Consider the following 24,786-nt stretch of genomic DNA (forward strand, 5'->3'; position numbering starts at 1 on the left):
AATTTTTAAACAACTGTATTTTCCCTCAAAATAATTTGTCTCCATGTTACTTCAGGACCCTTAACAAAGCATACATATGAGTGAATCCCCTAGATGTCTTCTTTTGAGGAAACTGTTCTGCAAGTTAAAAGGTTGTTCAGTAAAGCCAGCACAGATACTGTTTACCCATTTTAAGTAGGTATTGCAAATAAGATCTTACTGCAAATAAGTTTCCGATTATAACATAGCTTTTAGATCATGTAGTATCTTTTAAAATTTTGAGTGAGACATACTTGAAGCAAATGAGCTTAAAATCAAGTTGACTTTTCCTTTACAAGTAAAAGGGAGAGGCGTCTCTAAATGAAATAAACATATTTATTGGACAGTATTTCTCTGACTACATTTTCCTAGTTTAATTTGGCTGCTAAAGCAATTTAAAATCTGATTTTTTCATTTGCATTCCCAACAGATCTTAGCAGAAATGAATACCAGAGTATACAAGCTTTGGTGTCATTTTGAACATGACCTGTTCCGAGGTTGGATTCACAGAACATGTTCTAAGAAGGGCCAGTGCTATTCTGTCTCCCTTCTGTGCAGAGCCCACCATGGACCCCTCGGGGAAATAACTTCTCTCATCACTGATAACAGCTAGGAAATTTATCATCACTGATGTGAAGTTAGTTTCAAGATAACAAAGAATTTTTTGTATGTTTTCTTTTTCATCTAAACCCAAAGTTAAATCTTTATTGTCAGCTATGTGGAGCAGAGATTAAATAACCACCTCAGAGATCTCACTACTAAAGTATTGCCTTCTCAGATGTCACTGGCGTAGGTTAGGTACCTTTTGCCTTTTTTAGTCTTTTGATTCTTATTCCTACAATCAATCCAACAGTATCACTGTTGGAATTTACAGTAAAGTATTTGGGCAGTGAAAATTTGGACCATTTGGAAGTTATTAGAAAAGAATCTGGACTATTTAGATGCATTTTTGTAGTAAGTCTAGTGACTTAAATACTGGAAAATCTATTTAAACATTTACATGTGAATCCAGCATCCCTTTTTACTTCGTAAATGGGGCCAAGGATGAAATCCAGATGTTCTCCCTTTGTATTGGTATTATCTCTGTATGAATCTAAGTATGGAATCTAAAAAAAAACTAAAAATTGTTTTATTTCATATTAGTTGTTGCTAGTGTCTTCTGCAACATGTAATTAGATTCTTCATCTTTGTCTCTGTAAAATCAAACTGTTTTCAGTGTCCCCCCTCTTCTTTTTTTTACAACTTTTTCCAGCTATTGTTTTCCCTTGAAGTACTGATTTGGCTTTTAAAGATATATTTTATCACAATTTCAGAAATGAATGGAATACTGAGTTGGATGAAACAGCTTGTTAAACCTGCTAACTGAAGCCTTAGACAGTAAGCTCTATGTAACCATAATTTGTACTATTTTCAATTAAGTCAGCTTCTTTGGGGGTGTTACCTATTGTTTGAAACTTAACTTGAAATTTAGAGAAACAGCAAAATAAGTGTAAGATGTACAGAGCACATCTTAACGGGTTTGGTTAATTCTCCACAATAGACATCATTGTTAAGTATGTTTAGCCAATGATAGACACTCAGCTATAAAAGATGGGTTCAAGAATGTTGAGATGATGTGTTGGCTGGGGTTGACCTAACTCTTCAAAGGCCTCCATTACGTTCTGTGCTATCCAAATTGTGGGAGCACTTAAAGTGACTGTCTTTGGGACTAGTCTGTGGTTTTCGAGGATCTTATGGAGGCCCACTGGCAACATCATTTCTCATCCTTGGCTCACTAGGCCAATGGCCTCAAAAAACGAGGGATCCCATTTGTTTTCTTCAGGCCAAAGAGAAGAGCCCATCACTGATTTGGAAGAATGCCCTGTCCCCGGGTAACAGCCGGCCTTCTGTAAAATGCAGGCCTGTCCACTGAATAGCCCACCCCACCCGCAAGGGGTCAAGCACCCATGAGTTGGGTCGCATCTCTGGTCGGTGTGTGAAGCACGAGGCCCTCACGCCTCCTCTAAGGCAGGAAGTGTCGGGCATGGCCGGCCAGGTGTCCTAGGCTTCCTTCTGCCGAGCCCGGGAGCGCGGGCTTCCCAGCACGTGGAGCCGCGGGGCTGCCCACACGCCCCTCCCGCCAGATGTAGTCCAGGCCCAGCCGGGCCCGCGCAGGGATCCCCAGCACGGCCACCTGACTGAGTGCAGGGCGTGCTGCGGCCCGCTGCTTGTACCTCCGCCGTCGGCGCTGTGACCAGAGGAAGGCGCCCGCCGTGCACAAGGGCCATGGAAGCGCACTGCGGCCATTATCCGCGGCGCCTCCTAGTGGGTCAATGGCAAATCCTTTTGGTTCTCGCGAGAGCTCCCCCTCAGTGGGGATTATATAATTTCCCTGAGGCGGGGATAGGGGTGCTGATGCCACCCTCCCTCAGAAAAAGTTACGTGCAGGCACATATGGAAGTGAGAGTTGTCTTTGGGGGGCATGGGGGGAAGGGGTACTGGCCCCCACTGCCCCCCCTACTTAGCTGGACAATGAGTCCTCTTATGCTAATGAGGTACTTACGTCACTTCCGCTCTTTCTCGGCCGCCATTTTGGCTAGGGCAGGTTCGGGGAGTCGCTCCGAAGCGCTTGTATTGTCTGCCGAGGGGAGACGCGGGATCAGCCCCCTCCCCCGCCCGTTGCCGCCGCCGCCTCCGCCGGCCCGGTCTCCCCTCCGCCGCCCGCCGGGATCCATGAACTGAACTCCCGCCCCCCCCGGCCGCCGCCATCTTGTGCCCCCTCCCCCTCCCGCAGGCAGCGCTAAGGGGGATTTTGGCGTCTCCTCAGACACAGCTCCCTCTCTCGGTCCCCGCTGCTGAGGAGCGAAAGGAGCGCGGCCGCCGCCGCCGCCCGCCTGCCCGCGCCGGTGAAGCCGCCTCTCCCACACCCTCCGTCTCCTCCCTCCGCCCCTCCTTTGTCTGCACCGCTCGACGACGCTGCCGCCGCCGCCGCCCGCGCGGGGACTGGAGGGATCCGCTCGCGCCGCCGCCGCCGCCCGCCGCTCTGCTGCGCCCGCCGCGCCCCCCGGCAGCAGCCGCGGCCGCGGCGCGAGCCGGAGCCCACCGAGGCCGCCGAGCCGGAGCGCGACGAGGCCCCGGGCGCGCCCTCGCCGCCGCCAGCGCCGTGCCGCCGCCATCCGCCCGCCGCCGCCGCCGCCGCCCGGCCCCCGAGCACGCCGGCCCCGCGCGCGCCTCGAGGCCGAGTCAAGGTAAGCCCGGCGGCCGCCGCGCGCGCGGACCCGCGGCCGCCCCGGCCCCCGACCCTCGGCCCGCGCGGCTCCCGCCCGCCGGCCCCGCGGGCGCATTGTTGTTGGGACCGCACGCGCTGCCTTTGCGCACTCGGTGCCGACGGAGCGCCCGCCCCGGCGCGGACCGCTACCCGGGCTCTGCTCCGGGGTCCGGGCGCCTCCTCCTGCAGCCCGACCCCTCTTCCCCGCCCCGCGAGCCCGCGGAGGCCGGCAGCCGCCCCGGCCGCCAGAGCTTTTGCCGCTAGTGGCATCTCCCTCCACCCCGCCCCCAGCGAGAACCGAGCTGCTCCCATCCTTGGAACCAATCCCTCTCTCCCGACCCCCACCCCAAACGAGCCCCCCACGCACACCCCCAATCCCTGGGACGAGCCTTCTGCCGGGTCTCCCCACCTTTAGCTGGGGGAGGGGGGACAGGTTGGGGGGGCGGGGAGCATGCAGGGCACGAAGTGAAAGTCTTTGCCTCCCCTGTGCGGTCCTTCCTCCCCAACATGCCAGCTCCTTTCTATCCTGACCACGGAGTCCTCCACTACCCCCTTTTCTCAATCGCAGCTGCCTGGTTAGCACGACCTCTTGCGAGCATTCTGAGCCCCAACTTTGCAATAAGATGGTGAAAAATGGAAATCCAGAAAGCTGCGAGTTTGGTTTGGGTTTTTTGGTTTTTTAGTGCAATGAATGGGAATAGTTCTTTGAGCACCCATTTATTCACATCTTCTCTTCCTCTGGACTGCCTCCCTGCCCTCCCCTCCCCCCCAAATCTGGATGCCTGTCTGCTGGAAAAGGCGCGATTACCTCTCTTCCTCTTCTGCCCAAGTCCAAGCGCTAAGACCTAATATTCTTTTCAGCCACACACATACCACACTGAGTCTTCTTGATGTTCTTGCATTCCCCCGTTCCTCTGGACAGTTCTTGCCATAACCCCATTTCTCAGACAAAGGCTTAGGAGGGAAAAAGAACCAAACTGTTTCCTGTGTTTGCCATTTTAATGCTGTCCATCCCCACAGACCCAAGCCCTTTCCCTCATGCTTCTTGTGCCAATGTCTTGAACCTTCAAAACGAAAGGGAAAAAAAAATCTCCTGGGTAGCTTGATAGAGTTTCTTTATAAATCTGCATTGTTGCTTCTGGTTTATGGCCATGAAGAAAATACCAGCCCCCACCCAAAATGCACCGCAGCCAAGTCGGCTAAAGGCGATGAGTGTTGGAGTCAGTAGGGGGCGCATTCCCTGCACTGGGTAAGGCTGCAGAGGGGGGAAGGGCCCCAGAGCTAGAGCAGGATGAGCTTCACAGCGCCTTCTACAGACCATGGGAAAATGGACCCAGCAAGACACTCTGACACTCTTAGTTGGTGAGCTGACAGCAACATGGTGAAGGATCAAGTGAGTCAAGAGCAGTGATTTTATTTCTATTAAAGAATCCACCCTGCAGTTTAGAAGTTTTCTCTTTTGACTTTTTCAAAGTGTTGACCCTTAGACAATCCACATTTGTTCTTGACGAATCACCTTGCCACATCTTGGTACACAGATTCCCCCTCCTCTGGAATTCTTCCGCCTTAAGCTTTGAATGTGTCACCATATCTTTCCAAGGTCAGATGGTAAAGGGAAAAGTTCAAAACCTGAGAGTAACAGGTTTGGGGGAGTATTGTTGATTTCATTCCTTCTTCATGGCCCCATGTCTTTTCAACTCTTTGAGAGTTCAAAATCCTTGAGGGATGTTAGATTTTAGTGGGGGAGTAATTTTCATAAGCATGTAGATGGGTGTCATGATTTGCAAAGCTTTGTTGGTAAACGTCAAGCCCATGTTGAGTTCTCCACTGTTAAACTCAACTGAGTTGATTGTAAAATTTTGCTTCTTTCCAACTTTGGACTTGAAATTGCCATTCATTATCCCAGTAGCCAACCGCCTTTGCAAAAGTGTTGACACCAGTCTTCTGTGAGCACCCACCTTCTTAGGGTGTGTTGATTTCTGTAGATTTTACTCCTCTTGTTATTTCCATAGGTGTGAGATGCACAATGCGAAACCTAGGCCCCAGCTTTTGCACCATGATGCGCAGGGTTGTACTTTTTGTACTGAACTGATAGGTGGCCTAGTGGTTATGCCCTGTCCTACCATTTTGAGGATCTGGACTCCGTTCCTGCCTTGCTCTTTGGACCACATTGTCAATTCACACCGGTGGGTATATTCATTTTGGAGGGTGGGAACTGCAGCAACAGGGAAGCCAGAGATTTCTTCCTCTTTGGTCACCACCAAAGCCAACACTTCCAAATTTCAGCCTAGCCACATTCCTCAAGGAACCAGTTAGAGCTGGTTGGTTAGAGCTGGTTGCTGACATGGGTTCTGAACAGAGAAATGACTTGTGGCTTGTTTAAGAGAAAATTTTAAAGTTGCTAATATTGTTTTAATGATTTTCATTCTGCACTCTTGTGTATAAAGTACCTTTAGTTTTCAATTACTGTTATTTTGATGACCCAATCTCAAGAGTTGCTGAGCTTTTAGAAACCGTAAAGATTCTCTGATCAGAACAGGCCTTTCCATGAACATGTACTTGCTACCAAAGATTGGCAGTGTTTATTGACACTCGGGGTACTTTTAAGACCTTGATACAAGTGTTTTATAAAGATTCACCAAGGTAAATCTTTGGGAAAATAAATGTTGTAGTCTTTGAAACATATTTAACCAGTTGATGCTTAAGGGAGAATTTGCATTGGACATTTGCTACCAAGTAACATTTTGGTGAGTGAAAAGGAGGCAGCTTGGTTCAGGTATTCCATTAGAGACTTAACTATAATTGCTTTTATAATTTGTTTAGTAATTAGAAGAATCAGATATATAATCTAAATGGTATTACTTGTAATTTTTAAATACTGTTTAGTATTTGTTAAGTAGATAAAATTTTGACCTGAATTTGTGTTTGATATAGAGTTGTACAACTTTTTAAATGACTAATTTGAATAAAGTTTCTTCTTTGAGGGTTATGTTGGAGGTGAAGTTTGTGAAGGTGTTTCTGTTTGATTGAGTAAATTACGCATAAGATACAATGTTAACTGATGTCCTTAGTGGTAATAGCCATTTTCCCCCTACAGGAAAACTTGCTGTGAGCTCTTAAAAAGCATAAATTCTGCAATTTCAAAGGTTTCCTGATTTTGGCGTTCAAAAAAAAAGGTGAAACAGTTGGCCTTGAAGGGCTGAAATTTAGGTAAACTGTGAGGGTTTATTAAAAAGCCTCAATTAACTAGAGGGTGGGGAATGGGTATTCTATTTAATTGAACTTTAGGTAAATATTCCTTTGTCTTTGGCCCATTTTGAAAATTTCCTAACACTGCCTTACTAGAGACTGCTTTACTTTGAACTAACTCAATCTTTGGTTTTTGGTTCTTAAAGTCTCTGTGTAGGAAATAGAGGAAGTTGGACTGAATCTCTAAAGATCCTTGGTCCTCCTTATTCTGAAAGTCATTGGTTTTAAACATACCTGTTATGAATTTGTTTTACTTCAGTTTGTCTTTTTTCCCTTAAACCGGAGTGCAGGAAAAGTTATAATACTGTTTATATTAAGAATAGAATGCCACCAAGTTGGATAGATTAAATGGCAAGTAAGTTCTAGATTATTATTATTTTGATGACCCCGTCTCAAGAGTTGCTAAGCTTCTAAAAACCTGAAACATTCTCTGATCAGAACAAACCTTTCCATGAATGTGTACTTGTTTGCAAATAATCGATAGGCTTTTATCAAATAAAAATGGCTTTTGATTTTATTAGTGACATACACTCCTACATGTGTTTATTATTTGTATTTGATTGCTAGAAGTATAATTACATTAGGTGCATTATATATTGAAGTGTAACTACTGGTAAGTTTTAGAAAATATTAAAAGTAGTTTTTAGTATTTAAGTAGCAATCTGGTGGTTAATGTACACATTCTGACTGCACATTTAATTGTGAAAAATACAGTTTAATAAGGAAGATAGGGCTGTTCTGTTATAAAGGAACAAGTAGGGATCCCTCCTTGGGTAGGGGAAAAATAAAAAGAAAACTTGAGAATTTATTCTGAAAGTAGTATTTTTTCTTTTGAGAACCATGCGTAAATAACAAAATGCATAAGTTGTCGTAGACCTTGGCAGATTGATTTTCTTAATAGATGGGTGGATATATACACACACACACACACACACACACACATTATACTTTTTTAGTGTTGAAATGATATATACAAATAAAATATAGATAAAAAGTCCGAATATCAGACGTAATGTTTTAAAACAATATATTTAAGTGTACAGGGGGAGAAAATCAATTAAATGTCAGGGTGTTTTTTTTTTTTTTTTTTTAATCTGTTTAAATCTTAAACTTTTCTTTTAATGTGAAAATACAAAAATTTAATTCTTGTTTTATAAGATTAGAAACTAATTCATAGCTTACATCAAGATGCTCAAGTACTGTTATGTAATAAACTACTTGTTCAACCTAGACTTCCAAAGGACTTTCACTTTTAAAAAACCTCATAGAGTCTGTTATATCTTCAGAAGGTGAAATATTTTCCATGAGAGTGTGATTTTCATTTATTTGCCTAAGAGGCATGAACATGAAGAGAAATGTTACTCACTGTGTATTAATTATAATTAAATTCACAGACCTTGATGTGTTGCTAGCATCATGTAAACTTAGAAAGGTTTTCCTCCCCTGGTTCTATAAGAACTTGCGGCGTTAAGTCTGGAGTGAATGCCAGGTTTTGCTGATGTGCATCTCTGTTGGTTACACGGTTTGTGTTGTTAGTTTGGAAACTTGGTGTTTGAACCTGGTGTGAGCCAAACCCCACACTAATTAAGTGAATTGATATTTTGAACGTCGAGGCTGTTTCTTGTTTACACATTGGCACCTTCCACCTGGATTGCTGAGTGGCCACCGCTCCACGTGACTGTATTTTTCTGTTTGTTTGCCTGATTCAGTTCATTGGAAAGTGAGGGGATGGAGGATAGGGTTCCCTCAGTCTCTTAGGGTCTCAGTACCCCTTATACCTTTGTTTTGATCACAACCTGTCTTTGATAATCTGCCAGTTTTGAGGGGTCGGTGGAAATGAGAATTCATCCTCTGCTTCACTGGAAGGAGAAGGCTCTCTGTATATTAGCAGGCTTCTCAAACTGGGAGATACATATCTCTCTCTATAGGGATATGCTTGTATACAGGAAGTCACAGGTAAAATGTGAGCCAGCTATGTAAAGTGAGTTTTGATGAGGGGGTGCACATTTGTGTTCTAATAAGTGTAAAATGCAGAATTCTTTTCACTGTTACAGTCCTCAGTTACAATTTCTCTCCTTGTATGTGTTCCTGTCCTCTGTCTTCAGATGCAGTCACAGGCCTCCTTGGTTTTATTGATCCCTAGCTTAGTTCCAAGACAGCAGCTAGAGAAATCTTGATTATCTCAAGAATTTTAGCAGTGTTCCAGAAATAAAGGCTTGAAAATTAAGGAGAAGAGCATGAAAGACTTTGAATAGAATTACCAGGGGAAGACCGCCCTGAACGTATGCCACAGTATAAGACTGCGTTGTGGCTAAAAACACGCACGGAATCTGTAAGAGACTCCTGCGTGGACCATCTCTTAGAATTAAAAGCAAATCCTTCCACATCCTAATTGCTTCTCCAGTAAGGGTGTAGATTGTAATGGAGTCTCTTAGCTTTGAGCTGTTTGTATGTCATTTCACATATGATTTGGTCAAAGCCTTTAATATTGGTATCATTTTCTTAGCACTTTATAAACCATTCTCAATTCTCTGAGGACTGTCCTTGTTTCACAAGTAGGGAAATCAAGGCACTGCGGTGTGCAGCAGTGAAGTGAGCTTTGGAATGTGTCCGGCCCGGCTCCCAGGCTTGTGTTTGGAGCACAGGCTTTTATAGTGCCCCTGTGAGCTGTTGGGCTAATGAGGGCCCAGATGAGTGCTTCGTAACTCCATAGTGATGTTGTGTGTTTGGATGTCAGCTAACACCCAAGGATCCCAGGTAGGCCGTGCAGTTAAAGCATCTGGCTGTATACTAGCTTCTTGATGAGTGAGAGTTGTGCCAGTGGTAGTTGAAGAAGTAGCAACTGTGTGAGGTTTGAAGTTGCCTGTATAAGGATCTGAAAGGAAAGTTTGTTTATGGTCTGTTGCTCTTCCCAGTGTTTTGTTTTAGGACAGTCTTGTTCCTTCTCTCCTCTGAGCAGTAATTTTTGCTTAGACAGATAATTGCTGTCTTTTGCCCTTCTGCCTTTTCTGTCTTTTTCTGAACCCTCTATGCTCCCATTTAAGAGCTTATGGAAACTTGAGCTTCCCTTGAAAATTTGTAAGGCTTTCCTTTTCTGGTGGGAGCTGGCAACAATTGAGGACCTGTATGAGTGGTCTCTTGAAACCTAATGTATCTGAAGAAACCTCTATCTAGAGGAAATGTGGTGGGATTTATTAAAATTTACATATTGTACATTTTAAGTCAGCAATTAATTCTTGCTCTGGTGAAGAAGACGAAGCGAGACTCGCTGTGTTCAAATGCAGGGAGTGCTTAAGAATCCTGGTTTGAGATCAGAAAAATAAAGCTTTTGTGGAAAGTGTAAGGATTGAGTCATCAAGTGGCAAAACCTGCTGTAAGAATAATGCTTTTGCTAAGCCTTGACTGTAGGAGATAGCTTAAGGTAATTCAAGAAAATTATGTATTTTGTTATTCAAGAATAGTAAGAAAAACATGTCCCATTACTATGGAGAAATTATTTTGACTAGTTTTGATAGAGCATGGAAAACTTACTAAGGAATTGAAAATAACTTACTTTCTATCTTAGGCTATTGAATGCACATTTATAAATGGACACATCTGGATGTCCTCTTAGACCTGCCTGTGAATTCATTTGATTTCCCTCTGTCACATCTCTGAAACCTGGTTATCCATTGACAGCAAGCCGTTCCGAGGCTGTGCAGTTCCACTTAGGCGGCGTAGTGCTGGAGTCACTCACCACGGTGTGTCCCTGCCTTGCTGGGGCGCCTATTAAAATGGAGGAAATGTGGAAATGCTTCCCATCTCACACCCTCCCTGAAGCTAGATTGGGATGTAAGACATGTTCTCAGTCATTTTCTCTAGGGTTCTTGTCTGAAATCTGAATACTCAAAAGTGACAGTTTCTGGTTGTAGGCACTAGTCTTTTTGCCTGAAAGCCTTTTAACAGGAGTAACCCAAATTTTATATTATAAGTACACATGTACTTTATAAGCAAATTCTAGATCACACCTTTGTATTTCTGAGTCACCTAGGTTTATTTTGGGTACTTGTGGATGCTCTATTGCATTAACTATTATAAGTGCCACAGAACTTGTGAAGTTAATATGCTGACTCTAACATAAATGGCTCACAGTGATGTATAGAAACACTAATCTGTGTAAGTATAAATGCACATTATAATGCATTCAGGAACATGTATGGCAACCACATCTGATTCTCAGTTATAACAATAGTCTGTGCTTTTTAAAAGACTATATCCTGGTATGAACGCATAATTTGCAAAGGTATTGCTGTAGCTTCTGATCTAGTTTAAGGTAATAACTGCTCTAAGCATTAATTGGCTTCATCTTGATTCTTCTGACATTTGAACAGTGAAATGGTGTTATACTGGTTATGGCCTAGGAAACAGACCTCCAGAGGTTAAGTAACATTTTTAGAGTCACAAACCTAGTAAGCCGCAGAGCAAGGATTTAAACAGATCTCTAGATCTGTCGAGCTCTAGAGCTGTACTTTTCACTATGTTGTACCGTCTTTTCTAGCAGGGCAAGAAAAGTACTTGTACTATGTCGCCCTACTTATTGTATTACAGAAGTTTAAAGGTATGAAGGGCAGAGATTTTTTACACGTGGCTGATAGGAAGCTGAATTTTTGTCCATAAAACCAATATAGTCTTGCTGGAAAACAAATTTTGAGGTCGGCTGTAGTTTTACGCTTCAACTTTTTACCTCTGTCCTTCTGCTATCACTTCTGTATATTGTTACCTTACACCTTAGGCTTTGGCTGTTTTGCAGACTGTCCAGATGGAGCAGGCAGCTCTGCAGTGTGTGTGCGCTCCCTCAGATCTCAGAAGCTCGGGGAGCAGCCGTGCAGTAAATGCAGGTTTTTCTCTGAACACGGTGGCCACAGTGCAGTTTCTTCCACCCTCTCCTGACCACCCCTGCCGAGAATGAACTGTCCCTCTTAGCCTCAGAACGTTTAATCTGTGACGCATCTGAACGCATTTCTTTTTTCCATATACGTATGTGTGTGTGTGTGTGTGTGCATATAGGGAGTCAGCTCTGTAAGCCCTTTGTAGACAGGGACTGTTGGTTCATTCTGCGCTTACTGAGTACATGCCATGTGCCAGCCACTGACGAGCGTGTTGAAACTTTGTGAGTCACAATGTGATTATAGTTTTGGTGACTGACAATGCGGTGAACTAGGTGGTTTACTTCCCGTTAGATTCTGGTTCAGTACTGATGAACCACATCAACACTAAAGGAAACAGTACTTGTTTAAGCTGTTAAATTTTTCAGCATTCTGTTACCTTTGGAAAGGCTTCCTGTTTTGTTTTTCCTAGGGCCTCTCCTTTTGTCCAGTTCTATCCTGTAACTGTTTGAAAGAAACTTAAGGTGATTTGAAAGTTTAATACATGAAAATTATGTGAAAATTTCTGTACTGCTTGCTGCTACCTGCTGTAGAATCATTTCAATTTTTTGCAAAATAAAAATATAATTGAACTTCTCATTAAAGTAACCCTACCTGGGTTAAACTGTTGGTTAAGACAGAGTGAATTTTACAATCTTGGACAAAAGTGATATAGTCCTCTGTTCCTGGTCTCTTGGAGTGAAGCAGTTTTGCCAGGAAAGTGAACTCTCTACTAAGGTTTATCTTTTTAAGTACTTAACAGTTTGGAGGCCATTCATGTATTACCAGAGAAGCGCTCATTTAATATAGTCCAAAATGGTCTAGAAATTTGTCAAGGCCTTCAGAGTTCTTTTATTACATCCAGGACTTGCTCTAAAGGATCTATCCTGTTCAAAGGAAGCTTTAAACAGTCTTAACAGATACTTAATAACAGCCTTATCTGCTTCTGTATTCACTACTTTTGTCTTGTATTTTTCTGATAGTCACTTTTTTTTTAACTTGAATTGTGGTAAAATATACAGGACATAAAATCGATGCATCACGTTAACCAGCCACTTTCAAGTGTACAGTTCTGTGCCGTTAAGTACACTCAGATTATTGTGCAGCAGTTACCACCATCCATCTCCAGAACTTTTACATCTTGCAAAGTGCAAACTCTGTCCCTGTTAAACAGTAAATCCTCACTCTCCCCTCCCTGCCAGTCCTCGGCAGCCACCTTCTACTTTCTATCTCTGTGAATTTCACTACTCTTGGTGTCTCAAGTGAGTGGAATCATGGAATATTTGTCTTTTGTGACAGGTTTATTTTGCTTAGCATAATATCTTTGAGGTTTTTCCAGGTTTCCAGTAGCTACTTTTTAAAAAATAAAAAGTGAAATGAATAATTTTCAATCCAGCACATCCAAAGTATTGTCATTTCAACATGCAGTCTGTTTTTGGAAGGTTATTTATGAGATACTTTGCATTTTTTTTTCATACTAAGCATTGGAAATCTCAAATATATGTTATGCTTAAAAGCAAATCTAGATGGGTAAAGAAGATATATTAATTGCCAAAAAGTGCATGGAAAGCTGCTCAACATCGCTAATCTTTAGGGAAAAGCAAATTTAAATTATGATGAAAGTAATAACCTCACACCCATTAAGATGCTTACTGTCAAAAAGAGAAAAACAAGTGTTGGTGAGGAGGTGAAGAAATTGGAACCTGTACACTTGGGAGTGTAAATGGCAGAGCCACAGGGTTACCACGTGATGTAGCAACACACACGTTTGTCTGTGAGAGCTGCTTGTACACCCATGTTCCCAGCAGTGTTATTCAGAGTAGCTGAAAGAGCAAGTGTACACCAGCAGGTGAATGGATAAATGTGATGCCTACATAGCATGGAATGTTGTCCAGCCTGAAAGGGAAAGAAAATCTGATGTGATGCTACAGCTGGGTAAACCTTACAGGCATTTATGCTGAGTAGAATAAGTAGTCACAAAAGGACAGGTATTTATTATTCCACTTCTGTGAAGTACTTCGAGTGGTCAGAATCATAGAGGCCACCAGCGTGGTGGTTGCCAGGTGCATATGGGAGGGGAGAGATGGAGCGTTGCTCTTTGATGCAGATGGAGTTTCGGTTCTGCAAGGTGAAGGAGTTGTGGAGATGGATAGTGGCGGAAGTTTAAAGCATCTCAGCTCAGTTCAGACTAGCCTCATTTTAAGTGCATAGGAGCCATGTGTGGCTAGTATCTGCTATATTGGAATGCATAATTCTTAAAAATTAATTTAGAAAATTTTCAAGCAATATGGGTTTTCTTGCTGTGTGAGTAAATGCTGAATAAAATACATTGATTCCCTTTTTGTGTGTATGTTGTTGTTGTTGTTTTAAGAAAAATTATGCATGCATAAAATCTGGAAGGATAAGTATACCCCAGTATTTACTGTTGTCTTGTCTTTGGGTAAAATTATTTGTGTTCGTCACCTTATCTACATTTTGTAATCTTAGGCCTGTTAACAGCTTAAAATATTTTTTGTATTTCATACAGTTCACCCATTTAAAGTATATGATTCAATGTTTTCTAGTATATTCAGAGTTGTGCAGCTATCACCACAATTAATTTTTAAATATTTTCTTCACCCCACCAAGACCCTAGTTAGTACCCAGTAGCAGGCACCTTCTATTCCCTCCCTGCCCCCACAACTCCTCCAACCTTAGGCAACTTTAATCTCCTGTCTCTGAGATTTGCCTTTTCTAGATACTTCATGTAAATGGAATCATACAATAAGTGGCCATTTGTGACTTTTCATTTGGCATGGTATTTTCAGGGTTCATTGTATTGAGCATATATCAGCATTTCACTCCTTTTTATGGCTAAATCATATCCCAATGTATCGATATTACCACATTTTACTTAACCATTTATCAGTTGATGGAGATTTGGGTTGATTCTCCTTCTTGGATATTACGAATAATGTGGAGAACATGTGTGTGCAAGCTTTTGCCTGGACATGTGTTTTCATTTCTCAGTTGCCTTTGTAACAGTAATGAACAGGATTTGGCAGGGGAAAGGAACCTGAGCTTTAGAGGCAGTTGAGAGCAGACTAGTCCCCCGCCTGCCCTTGCCCTTAGAGAAAGAAAAAAGATGGCTAAAGCCTCTGCTTTTTCTAGGCAGTTCTCAGAACACTCTTTGAGCATGATAATGGTTAACTGGTTCATTATCATAAGGGAGACCTAGAATATACATCTGGCTTTTTAAAAGCTATTTTATTTAAGGATTCTAAGATTGTGGTTCTCATTTTGCAAGATGCTGCCATTACAACTTGGATAGAAAGCTGTCTCTCAGATGTGACCATCTAGTAACTGTCGGCATCCATAGTGATGTTTAAAGCACTGTAGGGCAAGTGGTCTCAGTCAGAGCTGAGTTCATGTCTCACTTCTTTGAAGGTAATGGGACCATCTGATCTGAGATGTATGTATGCATTCTTAATCTTATATCTCTGTTTGAGCTGGTTTGACTGAATTATTTATGGTTATTTCATCCTTGGATATTAAAGTCTTGACACTTTCAGATGTGTGTATATCATATGCATTGTTTACTTTTAATTAATGTCAGTGATCAGAGCTTCCTCTGCATGGATAATAGGAAGAACACTGCATCCTAGGTCTGAAGATGACCTTGAGACCCAGCTCTGTGAGTGACACGCTCGTTGCCCTTAAGCCGGGTGCTTCTCAGTTGCTTCTCTGTAAAACAAGAAGAGTTTAGATTAAGTAAAACCCTAGATTCTTCTCAGTGATTCAGAGTGCTGCATTTTCATAATTGATTTCAGTTGATACTATGATTTGAAATATGAATCTTAATCTTTTGTCCTTCTTAAGGCCTGTATGTCCATGCCCCTTCAATGAGAAGATGCCTAAAGATTGTTGATAGTTATTTCTTTTGTAACCAGACACGTATTCAGAATAGAGTATCTTTTTCTCATCAGCTAAACCAGCTAATGCTGAAAACGATGGCACATGATGCCAAAATGAAAAAGGCTGTTTGTAGTCGTGTGTGTGAAGTGAATGCAGCCAATACAGATGCACCTTTTAGGAGCATTAGTTTAAAAATCATATTGAGAACTATGGAAGCACTGTCCCTCTTGGCCTGATCATGTCACGCCTGAAGTAACCATGTTTTAACAGGGCACCAGAGATTGGCCAGCTGGAGCCCATTTGCTGGGGACTGGCTGAGGTGAGGAGGGAAGGAGCTGTGAGAAGCACTGAGCGTGGGAGCTTGGAGAGGGGGCTCCTGGGAGGGGAGCGGGGAGGGGTGAACACCTGGAAAGGCTGTTGGGCAGCTCAGTGTTTAGACTTACGCAGCTGAACCGAGAGTCGTGGGCTGCTTTCAGAGCGTGTCGAGTAAACTCGTGAACACAACTGTTCCGCGCGGGACAAGCTGCCTGGTGGGGTTTGTGCTTCGCTCACACTAAGCAGTCAGGCAGACAGTCTCTTAGAGCAGAGCTGTGTGTGGGAGAGAGTCACACACTGTTGATAGAGAGGGGACAGAAGTGTCCCTGTGATAAAACATTTCTGTACAGGATGCTGTATCTAGAGAATACAGACATTTTGCCTTGCATAAATACAGTCTACCTACCAGAGAAATAGTTAGGAAAACTTAGTTATAAGGGGTTTAATAACTGATTTGGTTAAAAACTTGAAAATGTTTTTTTAATTGGGTTTCTTTTATTATCAAACTGAAAGAATAGTGGGAAAAATTCAGTTAGTAGTTAAGAACAGAAGAAAAATTAGTTACATTTCCTATTTGCTTCTTGTCTTTATTAACAGTGTTCTAATATGATCATCCTAAGCAACGCGATTGATGTTTAGTGTTTAAATTTACCTTTGGTGCACGTGTATCTTCGTTGGCAAAGTAGTTTCTTTTTCTGATCCCTCTGGGCTTTCCAAATTCCTTGGCACTACTGAACATTTTCTGGTGAAAAGGAGACTGAACTTTCTTTTATGCTGCACAGTTTTATCCACTAATCCAGAGTAGCATTCTATTCCTGGATAGTCAGTTACTTGTTTTGTGGTGTTTGAGATTGAGGAAGAGAGGAAAAGGAGGACACCCAGCTGCCTTTTATGTGAAGAGCCTGTGGCATCTGGAAGGTCTTTTGCCCACAGTTATAGGAAATTGAAAGATAAGCTGCTTCTGTTCGGGTCTGTGTTTTAGGAAAAGATTGAGTGGGGTGATTGCTTCCAGACTGGATGTAGGCTCTACACTCCCGATGTGTTCACTCATCAGAGGGTTGTTCTAGAAAGGCTTTACAAGGTTCATTTCCTTAAAATACAAATGTATAAACCTTTTTACATCTGGCTTAATTTAAATGTAGGGCTAGTGACAACCTGCAAAGCATGTAAGGTGTCTGTGTTCACCACTTGGGATCCCAGAATAGTCAGGAAAGATAAACACTTAATTGGTTATAAAAAGAAAGTGTTTTATAGTGACCACACTTTTACTCAGTGAGTGATATTTATAGTATTAAATATGTTGCTGAGGGGTGACAGAAATATGGAAATGAAGTTTTCCTTCTGCCTGAGTAGTTTTTAACTTAACAGGTCCAAAATGTTTCCACAAAGACATCACACACATATTTTTAAGTGCCATCATGGGTAGCAGTGGAGTACCTGATGCTTTAATTCTCTTCCTGTTTCTCTTCAAATGCCTACGCCTCTTAGAAAAGAGCATAACTTTAAATATTATTTAGTTAGATCAGTGGTTTAAAGAAATTTCAAATACTGACTTAAAAACCCCAGTTTGGGTTATATAAATACTTGTACCAACATTAAGTGGAATATTGTTTTAAGTATTTAGGATCTGAATTTCTTACATATTAATTTGGGTTGATGATGTACCAGAACTGAAATTGTTTATACTGTAGTGTATTTGAATGTAGTATATATTGTAGTATGTATTTGAATGTCTTCCTGATTTTTTTTATTGACTTAGAATATATCGCTGCCTTTTTTTTTTTTCTTCACTAGTAATGGCATCATTTCTGGCCTTTGATTCTCCCCAACTCCTTACCAAAAAGATGTTTCCAGAGAGGTGTTTTTTTTGTTGTTTTTGTTTTTAACAGCTTTAATGTAGAAATGTTTAGAAAACAGGAGTATAAACTGTGTCCTAATTCTTAAGCTTACTGTGGGCTTCCTGTAACTGTATTCTGATAAGACTGTAATTTTATTCAGGGGAGATTTTCAGTAAACCACTGGAATTCTGCTCTAGCCATCAGATTTAATGCTTTGGGTGACCTTGGCATAAATTTGCATATTGAGCTTAGTTTAGACAAGTTACTGTTTCAATGAGAGACTTGGAGAACTTTTCCTTCTTCCTCTTTCTATCAACCTGAGCCCCTCTCTCCATTTTTTATCCTTTTCATATTTCAAGTAAGATTTCTTTTTTTTTTTTTTTAATTTGGCGCCCTGGATCTTGGTTGCAGCACACAGAATCTTTGATCTTAGTTGTGGCATGTGGGATCTAGTTCCCTGACCAGGAATCGAACCCAGGCTCTCCGCATTGGGAGTGAGGAGTCTTAGCCACTGGACCACCAGGGAAGTCCCCAAGTAAGATTTCTTTAAAAACAAGGATTTCATCTCTTTAAGGTCAGGTGGGGGCAGTGGAAACCACTGGTTTAGACTGAGCAACTTATGTTCAGGTTTTACCAAAAACCTGGTCTGGTCTGCCTCTCAATAGTGTTAGAAATGCTTTTCTCCATGAAAATTGTAGATTTGCATTCACTAGTATAACTGATATAGTACTTGTCATTCTAGCGTATGTTCAGATTTCACTTCCTACATAAAGTATCAGAGTTATGCCTGCAGGTGCTGGAAACCAGGACACACTACTGTATTTACTTCTGTATTTGCTGGCCTGTTAAATTAGCACCATATATTTTTATTAGCAACTTGAAACATGTAAGAATGCACATAAAAATATGAAGAATTTGTATACTGGAAAATGCTGTACTAGATCCATACTTGCAGTTATTTAAAATATAATCTGTAGAAGTTTGATTTGGAGGTTGTTTTTTTTTTCTTTCCTGATTCAATTATGTATGGCTAGTCAAAGGTTTCGGAGAAGGCAGTGGCGCCCCACTCCAGTACTCTTGCCTGGAAGATCCCATGGAAGGACGAGCCTGGTGGGCTGCAGTCCATGGGGTCGCTAAGAGTCGGACACAACTGAGCGACTTCACTTTCACTTTTCACTTTCATGCACTGGAGAAGGAAATGGCAACCCATTCCAGTGTTCTTGCCTGGAGAATCCCAGGGACGAGGGAGCCTGGTGGGCTGCCGTCTATGGGGTCGCACAGAGTCAGACATGACAGAAGCGACTTAGCAGCAGCAGCAGCAGCAGCAGACAAAGGTTTAATATTGGGTTTCATGGGGGTTCTTTTTGTTTTGTTTTTACTTTGATGGCGCAATTATAAATGCTTTTCTTCTAAAAACAGGGACAAAATGATGCTGTCCTTGATATGGTGTCTTTGCTGAGGGACTGCAGTGTACAGACAAGCCCTGCTGTCTGTTGGTCCTACACATCTTGCCTTCAGCCTCCTGAACTAGCACTGTCGTCTGTTGGGCTCCTCTCCGTGTTCTTGGCCCAGATGAGCCTGAGTGCAGCCCCTGACAAGGTTTAAGCCTCCTGGCAGAGCTCGTTTCTGAAACGATGGTTATTGTGTTTGTCAGTTAATGACCTCTTTGCCTAAATAAAGTTCACAGTCATTGATGTGTCATGATCCTTCTGTCAAGATTTGACCTGTAGATACTTTCTCGTGAGGCAGGCTCTTTCTGCTTTTACTTACCTCTTTGTAGTTGTGTAGGTGTGAAGGAGTATTTTTGCTTTTGAGATAAGAGGTTCATGCATTTGATCAGTCTTATGTATAGTTAGAATTCATATGGTTTTAAATCATCTGTACCCTATGGCCTCAGATCACATATTTTCATTTCAATCATCTGACTCTTGCTTTCTGAGGAAGGAGTTACTTTCTGAGAGGGAATATGGCCGGGGTTATTAGTAAAACTTTAGTGTTTTGGCCCTAATCAGTAGGTGTGGGTATATTTTGCAGAGATTGATAAGAAGGAATATGGCTGAAATATTCAGTAGTGAATTTAAATCATTCTCAAAAATTGAAGATTTAAGTGTAGTTCATCAGATGGCATATGCTTAACCAAAATTCACTTCAGTTAATAGAAGACTTAGTAATGTTAACTCCATTATTAATGAGTTTGAACTTTTCCCAAAATCTTTTAGAATTTACCAGGTGTTTTACTCTTCCTATAAAGTGTTTTTGTTTTTAATTAATGAAACCAGGGCCCGATGCCTCTTTCAGAATAATTGTATCTTCCTGACAAATTCCTACTACTCCCAGTTCACGAATGTAATTATTTTGCATAAAATTCCCAATCTTCCCTCTTACTTACTCACTTCCTCTTCTGTTTCCCACTACCAAAACTTTTGGTTGCAAGCACCATGAACTAAAACTTAAGCAAAAGTGATGATGTGCTTGTACTTGTTTATGAAAAGTTTGGGGGAGGAATGGTGAAATCAAGAGGACTGTCTTTCGGGCACAGCTGGATTGAGGATCTAGCAGCAGCAGCGGGAGAGTTTTCTGTTCTGTGCTTTTCTCATGCTCACTGTTAGCCCTGTTTGGGGCACATGTCAAAGTCTGTACTTAATCAGAATCTTCAGAGAGAGAACACTAATTGGTTAACCAGAGTCATATACTCTCTGCTCTGGCGGTTCCAAGAGGAAGCTGGACAGGGAGGGGAACGAGTATCTCCTTTACTCCAGTGACCCAGTGCCTGCTGTATACCCGAGAAGCAAGATGGGCTGTTGAAGGGGAAGAACTGTATCCTGTTCAGCTCTCTATATTTAGCACATTAATGGATAAAGTGCTCCAAATGATTGATGAACCCATGAACAGTGGTTTCATTCTATTAAATTGGATATTTTCCCCTTTTTTATGCTGTGAGCCCAGAAGTGTATGGTTTGGCTAAAGGAAGCTTTCCTTAGTATTCGGATAGTGGTGCTGACCTGCTGAAAGTGGCCATTCTGATAGCCAAGGAGGCTCATGAGAATGGTTAGCCACTTGGGGGCAAATCTGGAGAGCATGCCCATCCATCTGTACTCCTTTCAGTGCCCACCTCTAGGCAGTTTGATGTTATCGTAAGACACCTTCCTCCCTAAGAGCAATGATGGTGAATATTTTCAGGTCTGTTCAGAAGTGAGGAGTTCCCCTTAACCTCAGGCAGTCAACTGCCTATTTACTCTGTCCTTCTCCCTTCCCAGTTAAGAACAGAATAAATAGGAAGGTGTGGGCCCTTTGATTCAGTTTCTGATTCAAAAGGCTTTTAAGGGGTGAAGCAGAGGCCAGTGTCTTTTAAATGTTTTTAAACAAGAATCAAATAGATAACATCAATGAACCCCAAAGGAAGCTGTTGATTTGAAGTTGTTTCTTAACAGCAAGCAATGAGCTGGGAAAAAAATTAAAAAACATAGGGCCCTTGAGTTCTTTTTCTAATCACCCATAATAATTCTAACATTAGCTGATAGAGGTTGTTGGAGACTTTCTTTCAAGGAATCTTTGGCTTGTTGTCGGCATAGAAAAACTGAAGAAATACACACAGAAAATGGAAGATAGGAGTAGGAGGGAGCCTTCTTTACTCATTGTATTTCTATACCATGTACCTGCTTTATATCTGAAAAAAGTGTTTTATTCAGTAAGTGAAAAGCTAGAGGAAGTTTTAATTGTTTTTGAGGGTGCTAACACACATGAATGTGTTATTCTAGCTCCAGATGGACAAAATTTTGGAGATGGTCTCCGTGAAGGGTACCTTCATCCAGGGAAAGGGGCAAATGATAGAATTCCCAAGATGATGAGAAATGTCAGAAACCTGCTTATGAAGACAGTTACCATCTTAACCGAGAATATTTTTCATCTTTCAATGTAAACTTTAACTTGGATTCCTCCTAGCTAGTTGTAGAATAACCATTTTCTGTACAGCATTTTCCAGTAAGCAGTGTCATTATTTATAAGACTGTTTCATTCAACTCAAGTAAACTGAAGAAATTTACTTTATGGCTGAAATAATCATCTTTTATATGTAAGATTTTGTAGCTAAGCTCCCTTATGAGCATATTCTAACTTTTTCACAGCTGTAGGTAGATAACATTGGGTACCATGGAGCAGTGAGGTGTGCCTCACTCGGAAGTCTTACACCAACTTTGTTAGCTGTTGTGGGGCGGGCACTTAGAACACTGGTGTTCTCCGTAGGAAATGGGGTTTTCTTTCATCCTGAGCTGCAGTTTGACTCCCCAGGATGTTTTCTGTGTGTGGTGACATTTCCAAATCTTTCTATATTTGTTTTACTAAGATGTTGAGCTGCTTTTCCAGGAGGCAGGGAAAACCAGAAAGGGCTGTCTTTGGGTCACATCTCTGCTCTGAAGTGGAATGGGATTAACATGGAAGTTCCAAAGGAATTGGATTTGGGCCCATGGAGAGTTTATGAAATGAATGGAGAAACAAGATGTCTCTTCTCAGAATTCATTGTGATGCTTGGTCTCTTCAGAATTAGCCTAGAACACCTCCTTTATTTCTGAAACACTTTTCTGTCAGGTGGTTTTCTCTAAATGACCTAGTTTGTGGGAACCTTTTTTTTTTTCTTTTCTTTTTAATCAGTTTATTAAGCAACAGATTTTTTGAATCAAAAAGATGGTTCAAAACAATTTAGCAATAAAATTTCCATAAGGGATAGTGAATTTGGCCTTTAATGCAAATCAGTTTGCACCAGAACTGACTTCCCTGTCTGTTGGCTAAAATACTGGGCAGAATGAGATGCAGAGTGTGCAGAGGACGCCAGAGCCATGCTTTATGACTAACTAGGGTTCCATCGTGAGGACGTTTGTCTCAGCTGCATGCTGCTTTTGGCCTCAGGTATACCAAGTTCTGGTAATATATCCAGATTTAGGATTTCTGGAAGTTGCTGGGGTTTTTGGTAAGATTCATTTTCCCCCTCATTTTTCATAGTTAATATTGATTTCTAGAATAGTAGTGCAGTAACTTATCTTACCACAGTTGAATTAGTTGACTTTATGATCGTGGTTTACAAACGGTGGTGGTATGAGAGTGACGGCCTTAATGATTAGAAAGCCAGATTTGCATGTACTGAACTTTAAATCCTAATGTATTGGCTTTTGTTTCTGCCTGGTTTTGGTCTTTAGAGTTACTTTATAGCCTGTAAATTTTATTTAGATTATTAAGTCAATGATAAATTTTTACCCTGCTGTGTAGGGAACATTCATGGTCACTTTGCAAGCCATACAAATTATCAGTTGCCCAAGTTTTATCTTATTTTCTTAACCATTGTTTTTAAGGAACTTGGAAAAGTGGATCTAAATTTCTGCTTTTATGTATTGGGTCATTTAAATAATTTTTCAGTTCCCTCATATACACAGAAGCTTTTCCTTTCTCAGAAGGATCCCCTGATTCTGTCAGTTAACCGTTTGTTCTGACGCCTAGTGCGGGCTTTCCCCGTCTCTGCACTGACTCCACGGCACGAGAGTGCCTTTGTCCAGGAGTGGTGCCGACTGTGGGGCGGGATACACGGCCATCCATGCCTAGTTTGGGTAGTGTGCAGAAACTCCCAGTCCCGTCACAATCTGCAGGATAGTTCCCAGGCAACACAAACTTACTTTCTCTGGCACTCAAGATTAGGTGGTAATGACACTGAAATGGTGAACATTTTTCTGTTTTCAGAGGTTCAACATCACAAGGAGAAAAACATTCACATTTGATTTTAAAGTAATCGGTTGGGATATAATCCTAATTCTCAACTTTAAATATTTCATCCCAAACTAGTTTTTTAAAGGTCTGATCAGAACTCTGCCTCACTGGATTCATGTCATCTACAGCATAAAATGTCCTGTTAGAGGTAGAGAAGGTCAGGCTGTGCTTCCTTTAAGGGTTCAGAACATACTGGATAAGGATATCTACTCACCTTTTTTTGTCATACTGGGCCAGGGTTTATGATCCTACCATCAGTGGAATTAGTAAATATTGCAAGTTGCTCGTGTTTTGACTTGACTTAAATTTTTTTTTCCAATAGAAACTATGTTCCAACTTCCTGTCAACAATCTTGGCAGTTTAAGAAAAGCCCGGAAAACTGTGAAAAAAATACTTAGTGACATTGGGTTGGAATACTGTAAAGAACACATAGAAGTAAGTAGCATGCCGTTTTCTAATTTTCACACGACTCAGCTTCTGCTCCCTTACTTTGTGTCGGTGGCCAGGATCGTTCGTTTTTAGATTCGATTCTGAAGTTTAACTGCAGCATTAGCTTTGCTAGAACTTTCTCAATTAGCCTAACTTGTTCCCTTCTCCCTAAAGTGGGCTTTTTCATCTTTGCGTCCTGAAGCAAAAGCAGTTACCACTGAGAACGTGCCACATCGGACGTTTTCTACTAGGTGCTTTAAAATGGTCTCTAAATTCAAATCCTTTAAAACAGCCCCTAGGGGGGTATAGGAATTCTTCTCTCAGATACGCATGTGAAGAACCAGCAAAGGACTAGGTCCCCTCACAGCTGAGCATGTGGCAGGTCTGTCTGTGGGACTCCGGAGCCCTTTCTCCTTCCGATGTGCCTGAGTGTTTGGCCGGCCTCCTGATTGCTGAGGCGCAGTGCTTGGGAGCTCGTCGTCTCTTTCCTCGGGTTTGAGCGTTTGTAGGCCCTTTTGACCCATCGTAGACTATTGTCTTTCCCTCGGGAACAGTTTGCACTTTACAAACTGTTTTTCTCGCCTTTTATTCTGTGAGCTTTCTACCAGCCCTGTGGGATAACCAGTGCAGTGGTCTCCTCTTCTAGATCTCATTACTCTGATCTTGTGCTTAGTGGATCAGAAACCTCTGATTGGAAAGAAATGTTTAAAGCTGTTTTTCCCACTAGCCTTTTATGTTCCAGCTGGCCAGGGACTGTAACTACCTTGCCCATCTGTGTCTCCTCAGCACCTAGCACAGTGCTGGGCACACAACAGGCACTTGGTAAATGTTGGGAAGAAATTGAAAGTGAAAAAGCAATTTCCTTCATGCAACAGGTTTTCTTTTCCTGGTTCCCTTACATACTCTAGGGGCATATCATGAAGACTAAAGCTTCTCAGAATTGGATTTCTCTAGCTATGTCATCCCCAGTGTGGAAGTTCACTCCACACCCTCTCCAATACTTCAGGTACAGGTAGATCTACCTGATGAAGTAGTCCATTTACTTCCCATGCAGTGGGGTAATCTTCACAAGAATAAATAGTGCAAATATTAAAGGTACTTTTCCTATCCTACATTTGATTTGTTCATCCCTATTACACCC

General features: G+C 41.8%; 1 protein-coding gene across 5 annotated transcripts in view; it reads left to right on the top strand.

The window, feature by feature from the left end:
- The first annotated feature begins 3,085 nt into the window (after positions 1 to 3,085).
- The window catches only part of ADNP (activity dependent neuroprotector homeobox), a 31,052-nt gene continuing 9,351 nt past the window's right edge, over positions 3,086 to 24,786 (top strand). The window contains exons 1-4 of one of the 5 annotated variants that reach the window (XM_027558265.1): positions 3,158 to 3,245; positions 5,278 to 5,451; positions 6,363 to 6,475; positions 23,539 to 23,651. In XM_027558265.1, the coding sequence (XP_027414066.1) occupies positions 23,544 to 23,651 (108 nt within the window). In that variant the 5' untranslated portion in view covers positions 3,158 to 3,245; positions 5,278 to 5,451; positions 6,363 to 6,475; positions 23,539 to 23,543. Of the gene's footprint in view, positions 3,246 to 3,755; positions 5,452 to 6,362; positions 6,476 to 23,538; positions 23,652 to 24,786 lie in introns of those variants that run through there. The other 4 variants (XM_027558266.1, XM_027558263.1, XM_027558268.1 and 1 more) reach the window with 4 other exon arrangements.

The sequence above is a fragment of the Bos indicus x Bos taurus genome, chromosome 13 (assembly GCF_003369695.1).
Source record: "Bos indicus x Bos taurus breed Angus x Brahman F1 hybrid chromosome 13, Bos_hybrid_MaternalHap_v2.0, whole genome shotgun sequence".
In the NCBI taxonomy this organism is placed as follows: Eukaryota; Metazoa; Chordata; class Mammalia; order Artiodactyla; family Bovidae; genus Bos; species Bos indicus x Bos taurus.